This window comes from Limulus polyphemus, unplaced genomic scaffold, assembly GCF_000517525.1.
Source record: "Limulus polyphemus unplaced genomic scaffold, Limulus_polyphemus-2.1.2 Scaffold5647, whole genome shotgun sequence".
Lineage (NCBI taxonomy): Eukaryota > Metazoa > Arthropoda > Merostomata > Xiphosura > Limulidae > Limulus > Limulus polyphemus.
The window spans coordinates 12,212-29,334 of NW_013671257.1; the positions used below are offsets into that span (position 1 = coordinate 12,212).

The window sequence follows — 17,123 nt, forward strand, 5'->3', positions numbered from 1 at the left end:
AAAGTTAGTGTGTGTTCTGTAGAAGTGAAACCAGCAAAAGTGTCATTGACCTATCTGTACCAGTATAGTGGGGAATAAAGCGCAGAAGGTATGGATTGTGTTTTGATCTGTGTCATAAATATATTGGCAAGAATGGGCGAAACAGGATTGCCCATACTTAAGCCATCTATTTGGAGGAAATGTTCCTTGTTGAAAATGAAGTTGATTTTAGTTGTTGTAAATTCTAAGATAGAAGCAAAAAGTGTGCTGGGGATGTAGATTAACTTGTTGGGGTCATGTGGAGGTCAAGTGCAATATTGCACCCTTCATTGTAAATTACCCTTTTTTTTCTTTCTAGAATGACTGCAGATTGTAACTGAAAACCAATTGTTTATCCTAAATAGCTTAAGAGTCCTAACAATCTACATTTTTCTAGTTGCAGCTGAGTGGCCCATAGAATGGCTGAGTAATTTTTTTTTCAAGTACAAACTTTAAGCTCTTAGCTCCATCATATCATGATCGATTTGAGATCTAATTACAGTTTTGGACTCAGGAGGTCAAACCCTTTTGATTGATATGTTTGACCATGCCCAAGGTCTCATAGATTAATTTGTTCTAATCCTGCCTAAAAGAATTTCAATTTGAGGATAGGCTAGTAGAGATCCTGATGAGTAGTAAAATCGAATCGGGTATACATACGTCCCATGCTTGATATTGCTGGCTCACACAAATATATCTAATAAAAAGGGAAACAAAGGTCTCGTAGATTAATTTACTCTAATTCTGCCTAAAAGAACATCAAGTGCCATGGCTATTGAGGATTCACCTTTTTTATACTTTGTTTTATTGCTCTTTGAACAGTGTCTAATTAATAATACTGCCACACAAGTTATAAATCACTGTGAACATGCAGCTCAAGTTACCATATTGAATGATGTAACACACAAACTGCTTGGAAGCTACCTCATGAAGAATTGTTATTATTATTTTTTTTAATTGTTATATTTTAGTTACTTTTATAACAATAAATAAAAAGTACATGGAAAAACAAGAAATATAACACTTTCATTGTCATGATTCATATACAAGGGGAGATTGAGAATTTATTTTGGTATTTCCTTTTAAAATAATATTTTATTTGATTTATTAACTATGTTTTGATGCAAACTTTATTCATATACGTTGATGGTAAAGTAATTTTGAATGTAACTCTGTAGAAGGTTGTGACATGGGTACTTTACCCCTATCTATATGGAGAGGGTTAATATAATTTTAATGATTTTAGCTGTATTAAGTGATTTTGTTACCTGAACCAACACCTTTTATGATCTTTCATTTCAAGATATGTTTGAGACAAAACAGTGATGTTTATTTGTTAATGTGTCCATTACATACATCATTGCATGAGTAAAATGTTCAGTAACATTAATTGTATGAGTATCTGCCTCACAATGTTCATGATGGTAAATTTCTTATGGGGAATACTGAAAAACTGAGTTAATGCATGTAAAAGTAGTGATCATTACTGTAACCAATAATTTCCTTGTAGAAATTTAAATTAAGATCAGTGTCATGTCTTTATACTATATAAAATGTTTTTGTTTTACTTTACAGATTTTGTTCAGAATATTAATGTGGTAACTGAGAAAATTGCTATGATTATAGACTAGTTTATTGGTTTGCTAGTTCTTCTAATGCTGAGTAAAAGTTAATTCAAGTAAAAAAAAGTAGTAGTAATAAGTGGTGTTGAAATACATAAATAATGTTATTAATTTTTATTTGTAAATAATTTCTATAGAGTTACATTTCACCAGTTTAAGCTAGATCACACCATGTTGTTCATGCAATTTGTTTTATAAATAGCATTACCACTACTATATCTGGCAGTTGTATCCCAGCCAGCTTGATGAGTCCTGGTGTTGGGCAAAAGGCCTTGTTGACAATAGATGTAGTATGGGTGACATTTATTAATTTTCTTCCTTACTTTCACTCATTAGTTCTTAGAACACATTACGTATTGTTACTATTTGATTAGATGATGTAAATAAAAATTATATTTATGCAGGTGATTTGGAATGATATGAGAGAATCTGTTTAACTTAATATTCTGCAGTAAAAGTACATGTTTGCATTTTCTTTTATTTCAGACCTGGAGATGTATTAAGATTGAAAATGATACCTATTTTTTGCCAGAAAATGAAATGTAAACATATGGCAAAGAAAGATACAAACACAACTAAAGAAATTCACATGAAATCCTTATTCTGGACATTTAATGAATAGTGTTTTGAAACTCAGATAGCCAACTTCTTAGTTTAAGCAATCTGGCTGTTTAAGCTGTACACAACAAGGAATATCTGCATGAGATGAGGTAGGAAAAGGTTGTTTTTTAATAGACTAGAAACTGAAGACTGCATACCATGTTGTTAAATCAGACCGAAGTCCTAGTGTATTATCCTACAGTCCTAGATTACCTACATTAGTGATCATCTCCAACTTACAAAACTTTTTTCCACTCTTTCACTTTGATATGACCCACACCTCAGGGGAGCAATATCACAAACCACTAAAGCTTGGTCAAACAAGGATAAACTTTGTGGAATGGCCACTGCAGTATATAACCTTGGCCAAGGCAATGTGTAATGGAAGTTTCTCACTATTAACATTCTGTTCAGAAAGATACTAACTGCAGAATACCTGCATAAAAAGTTTTCAGAAAACTACCTTAGTATACCTGAATAAAGATGTTTTCATTTAGTTACAGAATAATAAAATGTAAGTTTTCAATTGCTTTATTGCTATTCTTTGATTTATCATCTCAAAAATATACATCCTGATTATTGAAATGTAGTATAAATTTCAGTTCACTGGTTCATTTTAGCATCAAGAGGGTATGTAAAAAACTTAATTTTCATTGTATGTGCATGCATTGCTGTGAAAAACAATTTTAATTACAGGAAACAAAAAATAGTATCACAGTGATAAAAAAACAATAGACTAAACAATTAAAGACAGTTTCTATATAAAAATGTATAATTGCATAGTAATATTTGATTTTTGCTGTTAACATTAAGGTTTTTTAACTAAAATTTCTTTAGTATTTGTTATACTCTATATTACTTTAAGCATTGATGTGCATGATCAACCCTTTAGTTATAGGTAGGCCAAAGTGTGTATGTCATTACATTTTTTTAAAGTTACATTTAAAATTTGATTAAACTACTGTATTATAATCAACTTGACATCAAAACATAGCTTATAATTCAAATTTTAATATAAGTTTTAATTTAAAAAATATTTAAATTCTCAACCTTCATTTTTGTATATCTCATGACACTTCTTTGTTCTGAATTGCACATTTTAGAATTTCTTTCCACCTCCATCTTACTTTCTACATTTCTGAAGACTTATTTACTAACAGGTTAGATATCCCTGAGCTAAAATTAAATCTTGTAACATCTGTTCTTGCTTTAATGAATTGTATGCTATAAACTGAAACTTGTGTGCCATGCTCCACCTAGCACATACTGTTTTTTAAAAAATCTGAATAATTCTCTCTGACATTTGCTATTGGATTATTTATAACCAATAAAAAGAAAAGATTTTAATTTAGTGCTTTCATCATGATGTTAGCTCATTCTCATAATCAGGTTGAGTTGTTCTATGTCAATTTTATAGTTTGTTATTGCTAAGGTAAGGAAAATATTTTAATGCACATATAGCTCATCTAGAAAATCATTTAAATTATAAGTTTTATTACATTGTATTTTTGATGCATGTTAATGTTTTGTGTTCTAAGTTGCATATTGGAATTAAAATTTGGTGAAGTATTAATGGTCCTCTCCCTCCATAAAACAAGGGGGGGGGGGGTAGCTTTCATTTGAGACTTCCAGAGCAAAAGGTTAAAAAGACCCATCCACAAGTACTACATTTCTTATTTTTTATATATGTATTTCTTATTTATTATTATAAAAGTAGCTAAAATGTAAAAATTTGAAACTTTATAGGTTAGATAATAAAAATGGAGAACATTAAAAAAAACTAAAAAAAGTTGATGACACAAGCATGTTTTGTAGATGCAGCATGTTGTTATTTGACTGAGCTTGCTGGTAACCTAATGTTACAAGATCAGTCAAATAGGCTGAGCCTGTATATGGTGTTAGGGAAGAGAAAATAACAGATAAAATATGTAGGTTTACTGGAAAAAATGTTAAATTTATTTGCAAGGTTTTAGAGGTTATACAAATGAAATTTGAAAACTGTAAAATGACAAAAGTATTCTTGATAATAACCTGAAAATCATCTACCAGTCAAGTATTTGGAGTCTGAGTAAAACAGACTCTATAAATGTACACACAAAATGTTTGATAAGAAATAATTAAAAAACTTATTTTTTGATTAGAAAATACTTGTATGTATGTTAAAATCTTGCTAAATTTTGTGCAGAAACATGTGCTACATTAAAAGTTTTAGTGTGTGTAGTTTCATGGTTACATGGTGGTTGAAAAGTTAGTCAAAGTTACTGAGACCATATATGGAGAGTTAAAAGTATACATATAATAAAAATGGTGTTCATTGCCTTATCTTGTATTCATTAATATGGTTATATCTCTGCAACTTAAATTTTAAAAAAAACTTTGGCATTGACTCTTGAAATCAGACATTTGTTCCAACAGTTAATCTTCAAACTTAGAAGACTTGACTATGACTTTGAGTTTTAGGCATAATTGTTAAAGACCTAGGTAGTTTTTTTTTTTGTAAAACATATTTATCTATGTCATAACATTTCTTTTCATTGTAATCCACTCAAAAACTAAATATCAAAATCATGCACAATGAAATTACTAAGATAAAATTTAAAAAAAGGTTTAAGATGTTTTTGAAAGTTAGAAACTTCTAGTCTTTATTGATAAGTGATCAGAAATTGTTTAAGTCTTGAACATACTGATAATATATATACACACACAGACAAAATAAATATATATAAATACAAGTCTGTCTCTCCTGTTAGTGGGAATACACAATATGTCAGATTTAATCTCTGAAGAGAAAGTGGATCTTTATGTATGTATGCTTTAAAATCTGAAATTATTTTGGGATTTAGAAGTAAAAATTATTAATAGTTTTGTTTTAAGTTCACTTACCGATTAAGTATTTTATTACAAGTTACAGCTTTTACAGTAAGGAAGATTTGATTTTAGAACAGATACAACATTTCAATCACTGGTGAGATCATCCTCAAGTTCCCAAGTTTTAACAGTATAGAGGATTTTAGTATTTAAATCAACATTCAATAATCTAGCAATGTATTTAAATTTTAGAATTGATAGTGGTTACTGATGCATATCAATATGTGTGAATTGACAGATTATTTATCTGTGGCTGAACAGGAAAAATGAATATTCATTTTTTGGTTGTTTTTTCTGTTCAGCCAGGAATAAATAATTTGTCAATTCATTCGGATTGACATGCACATGCATAAGTAATCACTATCAATTCTAAAACTTAAATACATTGTTATATTGTTTAATGTTGATTTAGATACCAAAACCTTCTTTACAGTTAAAATTTGTGTACTTGAGAATGATTGCACCAGTGATCAATTGCTGTACCTGTTCTAAAAACAAATCCTTGCTGTAAAAGTTGTAATTCAAAAAAAAAGTAAAACTTATTGTATAATACTTTTTAACTACAATTTTATTTCAACAGTGTCTGGAGTAGGAGTGAGTAAAGTTCATCTCCTATCAGACAGCAACAAAACTGAATACATCTTGCATGGAGAAGGTGCTACCATAACTTGTCATTATATATTGGATCCAACAGAAAGTGTTACTGCAATCTATTGGATGAAGGATGGAAAAGAAGTTTATATTTGGAGACTTGGGCAAAAGCCACTTCCCATGGGTGTTCTTAGAGGCCGAGTGAATGAGAATAATTTGTCTACAAGTACAATAGAAGTTAAAGAAGCTCACATGGACATGCATGGAACCTACACCTGTAAAGTAATAACCAACAAAGGAATGGCACAAAATGAAAAATACATTATGGTTATTGTAGGTAAGTTGTATTGATAACTTTAATGCAGTGTTCAAGATTTACAATTATAATTATTGGTATAAAAAGCTTAGTTAGTTTTTTTTAATCAAATTACGTAAGTTATGCCTTTGCAGAATACTAGTTACTTACATCTGTGAAACATACTGAACACATGTTGTGTGATTACTTGATTGACCCATGTAAATGTTTAAATATAGTCATATTGTAGTTAGTTTTGTAAACCATGTATAAGAGCATTAGTCTGACCTACTTTCAGAGTTGGATAATAGTGTACTGTTGGAATATGCCTGCCATTGAAAAAACTGCTATCTAACTGTACACATTCCAGAATCTAATGAGACCTTAAGTTGAAAACAACTTTGGTATTGGCTAACTTTCAGTATCTAAATATGTATCAATTTTGACTTCTGAATAACATGGCTTATGTCAAAAATTACTTGTATTTTCTATATAATAGCAAAATCAATTGAAAAACATCAAATCCCATTTTTATTTACAACATTTAATATAATTATCAGTAGTTACCACATATTGTTAAATGGATAGAAAGAAAGAGAGAGAAAACTGTTTTTCACATTAACAGTTACCACATGTTTATAGATCAAGGTATAACAAAGTACGAATCAGGAACAAGTCTTTAGTGAAATTGCTTGGTGGTATTCATTTGTTCAGTTAGGATTGCTGAGTTGAAAGTTGTGGACAAATATTAAACTTTTGCTGGCCAAAAAATCAAGATCACTGACTCCAGAGTACCTCAGATTACTAAACAAACTAACCCCACTAAAGAACATTGTTAATTGGGGCTACTTGATCACAATTTAGTTTCAGGTACCCTTTTTTGTGAAAAATTTACAAACAGCAGAACAAGTGTAATATTCCATCATATAGAAACATGGGCAAATAAGAAAGTGGGGAAAGTTAGGCTTAGTAGATTTGCTTTTAAGTACAAAAGTATAACATGGGTTTGTAATAGGTAGTTTATTGTGAGGCAGTTACCAAATTAGAAATAGTATTTATGTAAATACCAAGAATATGCAATCAGTGGCAATATTACACAGATCATCAACTTAAGAAGGTTCACATGAGAATAATGAAACACTCTTGTTAATGAGGAAATAAAATACAACATTTATTGATAATGTTATATACAGTTATTCTTAACAATGTATCGTGGGTTTAAATATTAAGATATTCAATATAAAGACTTGTAATTCTTGTACACATTTAAGTTTCTAAACTTCAGAAAAACTGAAGCTTGTACCATTTCCCGTATTAAGTCAGGCTGACTGATTACTATCATTGTAGTGTAGTTTTAATTGCTGTGGGGTTTGTGAGTGTGAGACAGAATTTTTTAACAAATCATGAGATTTTTTTCTAGTAAGGACTTGAATATTTCTCCTAGAGGTTGTAGGAAATGTCCTACACAAAATTTCATCATTGGCTATACCATTAATCTTCACTGCAGATTTGAGACAGCCTTTGTGAATGACACTGTTCACCACATGCTCTTTAGATCATTTGTATACTAAGTCATGTCAAATATCTAATGCCTTTAAAGTCTGTTTTTGTCTGAATAGAACTATCCATATATATTCATATCAGATATGTTTTACCATTGGCTACTAACCAAATGTTCAAAATTCATTACTCAAACTTTTCACATGATATAGTGTAATTCCAGTTAGTTGTGTAAGATGGATCATTATCCAGTGCGATCAAAATTAACTGGTGGTTTTTTATTTATATTAATGCCATTTTGTGAAGGTTTTTGTATGTCTTTTTTTTGCCATCATGCTGACACGAAATTTACTTTATTGGTAATACATATTCCTAACATGTGTAAGTGTTCTTAACATTTCTACTTTCATAACATGTTAGATGTGACTAGTTTAATCAATTTTTTTCTTGTTTGTTTAATTAAGATTACTTCAGTTTCTCTAAAAATTACTTCTGTCTTTTTCTAATGATTTAAATAAGATTCCTCCATACTTTTTAGTATAGTTAAATTAATCTCATTTCATCATTTTCCTTTAATAATTTCATCCCTTCCTATGAAAAATGTTCCTTGGATTCAAGGAAATTTTTCACACAAGTCTCGGGTTCTTTCACATCGTGGTTCAGAATAAAACTGTAGTAAAATCAATTTACTACAATATCTCCCTTACACCATAAAAATCAGGGGTAGTTTGGAGTTGGAGGAAAAGAGGAAACCAGGGTTGTGCCAGCTAGTAAGGAGCAATCAGATGGACCTGGCACAGAGAGGAATGGATGACCAAAATCACCTTTGGAAGGGGCCTGTAGTTGTAAAGGTACTAGTTTGTTCAGTCTTGACTGAGAACATCCACTGCCAGGGCCTGTGGATGAAAAACCTGAGAACCAAAAAAAAAAAAGAGAAGACAACTTGGAGGTTAGGGAAGTGGCAAAAGCATCCAGGTGAGGAGTACCCCCTCTGATTGCAAAGCCACCAGAAGACCTGAGGGTCAAAGACGATCTGTCATGAGTTTAAAAGCACATACTATGAGATGTATCTGTAGTGTGTGTGTACCCAATAAAGTAATTCTAATGTTCAACCACAAGGAAATTGAGAACAGGTGCCTCCTTGGTGATTGATATGAGACAATGTTGTGAATGATCTCAAGCATGTTACACCACCAGAAGCTCCAAGATGTTGATATGGTATGATATTTCTATCTGAGACCATTGTCTGGAAGCCTTCTGCTGATCAACCCATGCCTCCAACCCCTCAGAGAAGCATTGGTGAATAGATGCAAATCTGGATGAGGAAAAGTAAGTGAGGAGTGTAAGGGATCACAAGCAAGATTCCATTGGTTGCACAATGTCCACTGAAGAGAAGACATGTTCACGACCTAGGGGGATAAGGCTTCCATGGAAGCCCAAGTCCCCCAAATTGATAGAACCTTACATGCAGAAAGAGAAGGAGAAGAAAGGGAGTGGAGAACTGAAAGCTGTATTGAATGCAGACGAAGTGGAGAAGGTTGGGCCTGACTGAGGCAAGTGTTGAAAACACACCTAAGTGAACAAGATATTGGGTAGGAATCAGGAAAGACTTTATCAAAATTGGAAATATAATTCTTCCTCTAATTGTCAAAATAAAAGGCTGTTACTGATATTTCTTACTAGTGTAAATATATAATATGTTATTGTTGGACTTAGGATTCTTCTACAGTAGGTGTCTGTGACGTGTTAGCGATAAATTCAACGATAAATGAACAGCATGCACTTCAAAGTAATCTATATTCAGAACAAGTTAAACGTATGTACAACAAATTCTTCACACCAGAGATTATAGGCATATCATAAACACTAAATATATAGTTCTCTTCTTCTGTCAAAAGTCCACTTGGGTATATTCAATCACTTTAGAATTTCAGTTGACAAGCTGAACTATCTTTTCTATTACTGTCACACTAGTTTTCTGTGTTTCATTCACTTACAATTGTGGTGAGAGTTACTGTAATCGTATGGTCTTCGTTTCCAAAATATTCTCTGTTCCTTTTGTCAAATTGCACTCAGGCTGATTCAGTTACTTTAGAACCACGCATTGATGGAAAAAATTATTATTCTTATCTCCTTTTCTGCTGTTATTCTTACTCTAACATATTAAATGTTAGGCCTCTGTTAATTGTAGGGCCTGTCACTTCTACTGTAGTTAACTTTATGCCAAACTCTTCCTTACTTGTAACCTTACTTTTTTTCTGCTATTGTCTGTTTGCTGTTTCCACTCATCTCACACTATTTATATCTCTATCACTTAACCATTTGCCTGCTTTCTAGAAATCTCTATATTCTCCACGTCAGTGTATTGCAAACGATGTTCGATAGTCTCAACATCAATAAATTATAAACACAACTTCCTACAATCTTCTGCTTTTAACTCTCAACTAAACAATAATAAATTATCCATTCACAAAATAAATTAAACATTCTTTTATATCATGACAGACTTCTCTGTCTTGAGAATCTAACCAACACGAGCTGATACTGTCAATAGCAGATGAGTGTGTTGAGAAGAAATCAGTTCAGAAGGAGCTAACAGAAGCCAGTCATCCATGTAGTGGTTGAAGTGCAACCCTTGAGCATGCATAAGTCAGGCTAAAGGCCATGACCACTGACAAAATACATACAATGCTGAAGCAACCTGAAAGGTAAAGTGCAAAACTGAAATAAAACCTGTTGTGGACAAACAGAAGATAGCATCGGGACTAATGAGAAATGGGAATATGGAGGTAAGCAAGCGAGACATGTACGTTGGTCATTCACAGCCTGGAGAAAAAGCCTACTGAAGGGTGTGAAAGGATTCCATGGTAAAGCTGGGAAGTTCCAGAAATTGGTTGAGGCAGGATAGATCGATCACAGGATGCCATCATAAACTTTAACACTTTATCTCTTAACATCATGGACTTAATAACAGTTTTTAGTTGTACACAGCTTACATCCCTTACTTCTGTGCTGTCACCACTCCTTCTAATTATTGTAAACACACTTGGTTTTATTTCCCTAGTCTTTACTCACACTTTGCCATATCTTTTCTTTCTTTATCATACATTTTCTGTCATCATTATTATCATGTCTTTGCATCTATTAAAAATGGTATCAAATAATCATCCTCTGTATCTTTTCACTCATTTATTTGACTTCAGGTTGTTGTTACATCATTAATATTTTAAGTAATCCTGAAGTTTTTAAATACCTTTGTGGATTATAGTTAACTAACCTTATGAGTTGAATATGTATTTATAAATTTTTGGTTTGTTTTAAATCATCCAGACTGCTTATGAGGAGGTAATGCTTTTATTATTTCTCTCACAGTTATGTTTCTTTCTAACCACAGCTTAAATTCTGCTAATGTATCACATGATTGATGCATACAGTTAGTGAACATAGAGCTATCAATATCAAGTTAATTAGTTTCCAGGAATTAAACAGATTTCTTTCTGACACTTCCATTAATTTGTTCACCTGTTGAGTGAAATCTTTAACAGTTAATCCTGATCTGTCTGGGGGCAGACACTAAGTTTAATAATGTTTGCTTGGTAATCAAACTGACATTCATTTAGTTTAGTTTAGAATATACAATAGATAATGTTACCTTGTTTCTAACACTAAACAACCAAATACTGAGTTTTTGAGTTCTATATAAAAAGAAAAAGATTTTTTGCATAATTTCAAGATTTTCGCTATTATTCCCCTAAATATTACATAACTATACTAGAACACTGGTACTGAATATATGCCTTGGTCTATCAATGCAGTTTATCATATCAATTTTCATTTGATCATCTCTAAATAAGTATGTTAGTCACCAGAAATCGCTATATTAAGATTTTCAATTTTTGTTGATATTACAAAAGAATTGTTCTATTTGACTGATAAGGAAAGTATCTTTATAAATTAAGTAATCTATCTGTTTCCTCTAAAGATATTGCTTAATCATTCTTAATGTATCTTCAATAATTGCTGACTTTAAATCTGCACATAAGTAATACATGTAAATTTGGTCATTATGTGTAGGTATCGTAAACTAAATGAGATGGTAATCTTCTTTTATTTTCATCTAGTACTTTTTTCTAATTTCCTAGGAGATAAGAAATATGAGCTCAAGTTTTCCATCAGCTATTACACTGAGTACTTGTATTAATCTTGTTAATTCTGTTCTACTATTTTCTACTGTGAATGCCAACTGCTGTAAGTTACCTTGGATTAAAAATTATTATTTTGGCTCCTACTTTATGTGCCTCTTTTTGTTTTATTCTAGCATATATTAACTCATTTTTAATATTTATTAATAGAGCTGAGTGATTTCATTGACATAATCAATTACCTACAAGCAACAATTACATCTATTAGTGTTTTGTACGGTAGTCATTTCATCTCAGTTATGATTAAATTAATTGTCATGAAAATAATTAAATAATAAAAATTTGGGTTTCCCATTTTTTACTATTTAAACTATCCAAGTAATCAATGCTTGTTCCTTATGTCATCATTATTGCAAAGCTACTAAATCTATCTGCCCCTCACTAATTTTGAACTGCTGACAAGGTGGAAGGCAACTTTCATGAATTAATATTTTATTTTCATCAACAAAAATTCAGTAGTTTTAGTACAGCAGTGTTATGGAAATTTGTAGGGAGAAACCCATGGAATGTTATTAATCTTATTTTCAGGTTGTTACAGGTTTTGTACTTCTTTGTTTGCATGGTCCATCTTCAGGTACAACAATTTGGGAATAATGAAGTAACTTACTCATAAATTATTGTATGTGGAAAAGAAATACAGGATTTCATCTAGCTTTCCATACATTTTTTCCACAAGGTTTTAAGGCAATTTTATATGTAATTCTAACTCTATTTAAACAATTTAATTTAAAAAAAAAATTAGAATCATTATTTTGTCATTTTCTGACATTTATTTAGAGTAATTCATAAAGAAAAAAGTGCATATTTTTATTCCTATATAGCTGTAAAGAGTTTGCTGTGAGCAAAATAATTTTCTTTTTTTTTTTTACCTGCCCACTCCAAAGAATAAACTTATTTTTTGTTAAGAACTTATCAAGTGATTTGATCATTTACTAATGAAACATATATATTTGAAAACAACTATAGAGCAAGAATTTGCCTATCATGTAATAATATAGTAAAATATAGGTTTGTGGTGGTTTTTTTATAGTTTGTGTAAACATTCCTTTCAGTTCTCTTTCATTATGAATTGTGAAAGTGTTTAAAAGCTATAGAAATTTTCTTTAATGAGAAGACAGTAGATAACTTAAGATAAGTAAGCTTATTCAGTTTGGAGACAGGTTAATGGTTAATAAAGAAAACTATTACCAGTTTTACACTGTAACTAGTCTACAGTGTTTGGATAAGGTTTTACCATCATCGTAGTTTACCTACACATGAGTATATGTACAATATAAAACAAAGTTGTCACATGACTGGTGATTGCTTAAGGTTTATTAAATTCATCTTGTTACTGCTAGGTTCTTTGTTTAAATTTATGGTGTTTCTACTTTTTAATAGACATATTATGGTTTTATTGAGATTCAATGTTTGTAAACATGAGTTTTTTAATTTTTTATTATGTTTATCATATAAAATCATAGTTAAATTCAGATGTTTACTGTTTGGTGTGTATGGTAGATATTTGGGCAATTACAAAATATTCTGATGCCTCAAGTCTTTATTGAGTATTATTTTATCCTATTCAAACAACATACATGAACTGGCTACTTAATTATTTCTAATAGCAGTTGCAATGTTTTAATTAAATAAAAATATTATTACCCTTATCAGTGATAGTAAAACACATTTTGATTCTTTAATTATGAATTTATTTAATTTACAGAAGATCATTATGGGATTACTGCATATTTAAAAAACAAACATAATGATGATCATGTGGTGGTATTAAGTTTATTAGAGATTTATTTGCCAAATAGATAATGCCCATAAAATTTGTAGCAAAATTCTGTTTAAGCTAAATATTTTTGTAAAATGTGAAAATGGTAACCTTTAGGAGAGGTCTGTCATTTGAATTAAGAGTAATTCAAAAATGACTTTAAAAAACTGAATAAAAATAGAAAGATTAATACCATCTTAGAAGAATGCTACAGTTGAGAAAGTTATGAAAGTAGCAAACTGGGTGTACTTATTGATTAATCAAATGTAATTAATTAATGAACCTGTTGATTAATCAATTAGCAAATACCACTGATTGTCCAGTACTAAGAATCAGTAATGCATTTGATCCCTGTTTGATTTAGCAATTCATTATATAGCTTGTTCATCTAATAAATGTATTGATTCTTTTAATAACTGTCTCTGTTTGTGTATTTTTCTCAATTCTTTTAAATCGTGTATGGTTGATGTACAAAATAAAAGCTTTAAAATTCTTCTTTTGGAATTAATTAATCCTCTTTTCTTCTATGTTTATACAAAATTGAAACACTGTCTTTAATACAACTTAATTCTAGCAAAAGATTATGTAATTCTTCATAATATTTTCTAGCCAAATGCATGTAATTTTGTATTAAGTGTGTTTGCATTATGTTTAATACTTGCATTATGGAAATTTCTTTAATTGTAAAAGTGTTTTTCTTTCTCCATCTTTAAAATTTACTCTTGTCTCATGGTTAAGTGATTTCATAAAAGAAATGTTCTTCTTTCAGTCTAGTTAATAACTGAATATAATATTGAAATGGCATGCCTTCTGCTATGAACTACTTATCTACTAATACCACAAGGGTACACATTATCTTGGCAACACTGTAAATAACCATATTAATAATTTATACTTCAACTAAATTTCTAGTTGTACTTTCTAGTTATAATCATAATATTTCTTTAACACATTCACTGCCACCTTGGAGATCAATGCCATGGGCCATTGTTGTTTTTTTCCCTATTAGGAACATTTTAATAATGCAAAATAATACCAGATAGAGTATTTATGGTCATATGTGCTTATTCAACTAAAATCTGTACCATGATACACATGAGTGTCATTGGTACTGCAGCTAAAGTTATTTTAAGTGTTGCATTATGCACATGTGCATCATCTATTTTTTATATCTTGTCATGGTTTTTGGGTGTGTTTTGAATGTACAAGAAAGTAAATTATAATCATGGGAATATCATATAAACATTTTGTGGGGCTTTAAAGGAGCACAATTTTTATCCATTTCATAAAAGCCAACCAAAAAATAAGTATAGAATAAAAAAACTTACAAGTGAGCAAAATTTCTACAGAAGGAGACCCTCAGGTGAGTACTGTCACAGCACAACGACTTCTAATGCATGTTTACTCGAATAAAATACATATACCTCAATGTTTTAGTTCATGCACATATGTGTTAGCAGCACTGGCTAACATATCTTCAGGTGAACATGTGTGTCCAGTGATAGTAAGTGTAGTAAGTACTTTTGTTATTGAGTATTTTAAGTGAGTTGTTCTTAGTTCTTTTACTAAGTTAATATCATTCATATTATATGTGTCTGATAACATTTGCAAGTCAAATCTAACTTTCCTGGGTCTCTTAGTCAGGGAACCTTGCATACATTTCTGTTTGGTTACAAAACCATGAGAATATAAGTGATAATCATGCATTTCTATACTATGTATTGGTGACAGTCTTCTTTAGAAGTGCTTATGGAACTTTGCACACCTATGCTACTTTGACCAACTTCATTTCTCAGTGGTACTCTCTCTTAAGTTCCTGTAATGTGTTTGCTAGCCTGAGTTGTATCTAATCTTATCACCGTTATTTCAACAACTACACCATCTTCATATGGAATATCTATAATTTCGATACGGTACATTACCTCTACTCACGTAAATACCTATTCTCATTCAGTACTACCCTCTATCTCCCCTCCATTGGAATTGACCGATTCCAATGCCTCTATCATGCAAATCATTGTGCGTCAACCTTCCACCAATAACAGTATGACATACTCTCATGATGCATGTGACTCCCTCTTTTCAATTCTACCAAACTATCACTTCTCGTTTGACAGTAGTCGTGTTCAGACATTTTTTATTTTGTTGCTCTTCGTTTGAATCATGATTTTTAATAGTTTAATTGCCAAAGTGGGACTTCTTCATTATTATTTTTTTCTTTACATCGAATAAATCTTAATTTAACTTCATTTCCCACTCTTTATTTTATTTTTTCACACACATGCATATTTGACATCAAACACTTTTGTTTGCTTTACGTATTTCTACAATGAATTCTGAGGTTCATGTTCCCACTTTGGATGTTATTTTCACAGGCTGAAGGTGAGGGAGACTCGACATTGGATTTCTCTGCTACAATCCATCATGAGATTGATCGTTATATGGGTAAACCACCAATCCTACTGAAAAAACCAAACCTGTTTGGGCTGATGAAGAGTTGATAGCCTTTTCACACCATCAGATTTTGCTGTGTTTTTCCCTGCCCCTCCTGCAGAATCAACTAGGCCTAATATGGCATTTTTCTAGATTATTTCTCAGGTATGTTATGTTTTATCCAATTCCCTGTTTTCTGTGATTCCCTATTACCTCAATATTGGCTCCTTTGTCATTTTTTGGCTCGCACTTTACACACATGGTTTCACTGTAGTTGGGATTTTCTGGGTTGCAATGCGATCTACTCTTTTCAGGATTTCTGTATTTTCTTTAGCGATTTGTTTTCAATTATGTATCTGTGACTTTGGAATCTCGTGTGTAATCTGGGCATCAGCACTTGACCCTTTCCTCTTCAGTTGCGCGTTTGTTGCAGTTAGAGCCTTGACACACCCCTATTCCTTTCCCATCCTGGTCCTTATCTATTTGTCTCTGTTCCCCTTTCAGGGGTTTCTCATCATTTTATTCATCATTGATGGGCATGTTGCCAACAGTACTGGAGAATAAACAGAGGGTTCCGGTCCAGTGCAACTTGACTATATTAAATTGTTACCCTTTGGCAATATTTCACTAAGTTCCATGAGTTCTTCAGGTTTTATCAAAGACTTGTCATCCAATTCCTTTCCCCACCTCCTTTGTCCCTGATATTTTTTTCCTTCCCCAACTTTCAGGGCAGTACAAGGTTTTCTGTCTCTACAACTCGTTGCACATTTTCGTCATCTTTCTCCTGGCTTTTATTCCAGGCTGTTTGTTATCCTCATGCCAAACTGGAGAATAGTGGCTTGTACTGGTTTTGTACGACCTCATTCTGATTTTCAATCTGCCCCGTTTTACTTTGCCAATCACCAAGTTGTAAGTGGGTGCTTTCATACACATGTCCTCAAGGTCTCCCATGTGTCCCCCTTTGTTCTTGCTATAAGAAACTTTCTCACTGTCCCATAGTTTGCTTGAAAAACTTAACACAAACACAAAATATTATATATGCTTAGAAATCTCTGTCCAATGTCTATCATTTAGAAATTATTATGTTTGTGTAAGGTACATATTCAGAGAAATTTGCCCCAGAACACTGACATCAAATTGGACACTTAAGAAAGCCTGGCCCATACAAACATACACTGAGTGGTCACAAGTAAATAGACACCACCTTTCCAGAAAGAATTAAAATTTTCAGTCAT

At 31.5% G+C, this 17,123-nt stretch overlaps 1 protein-coding gene across 4 annotated transcripts in view; it reads left to right on the forward strand.

Moving 5' to 3' along the window:
* LOC106472833 overlaps window positions 1-17,123 on the forward strand; it is a 50,073-nt gene that overhangs the window by 4,994 nt on the left and 27,956 nt on the right. For 3 of the 4 annotated variants that reach the window (XM_022401370.1, XM_013933501.2, XM_022401371.1), the window contains exon 2: window positions 5,689-6,036. In XM_022401370.1, coding sequence (XP_022257078.1) covers window positions 5,689-6,036 — 348 coding nt within the window. Of the gene's footprint in view, window positions 1-2,126; window positions 2,351-5,688; window positions 6,037-17,123 lie in introns of all 4 variants that reach the window. The other variant, XM_022401372.1, reaches the window with a different exon arrangement.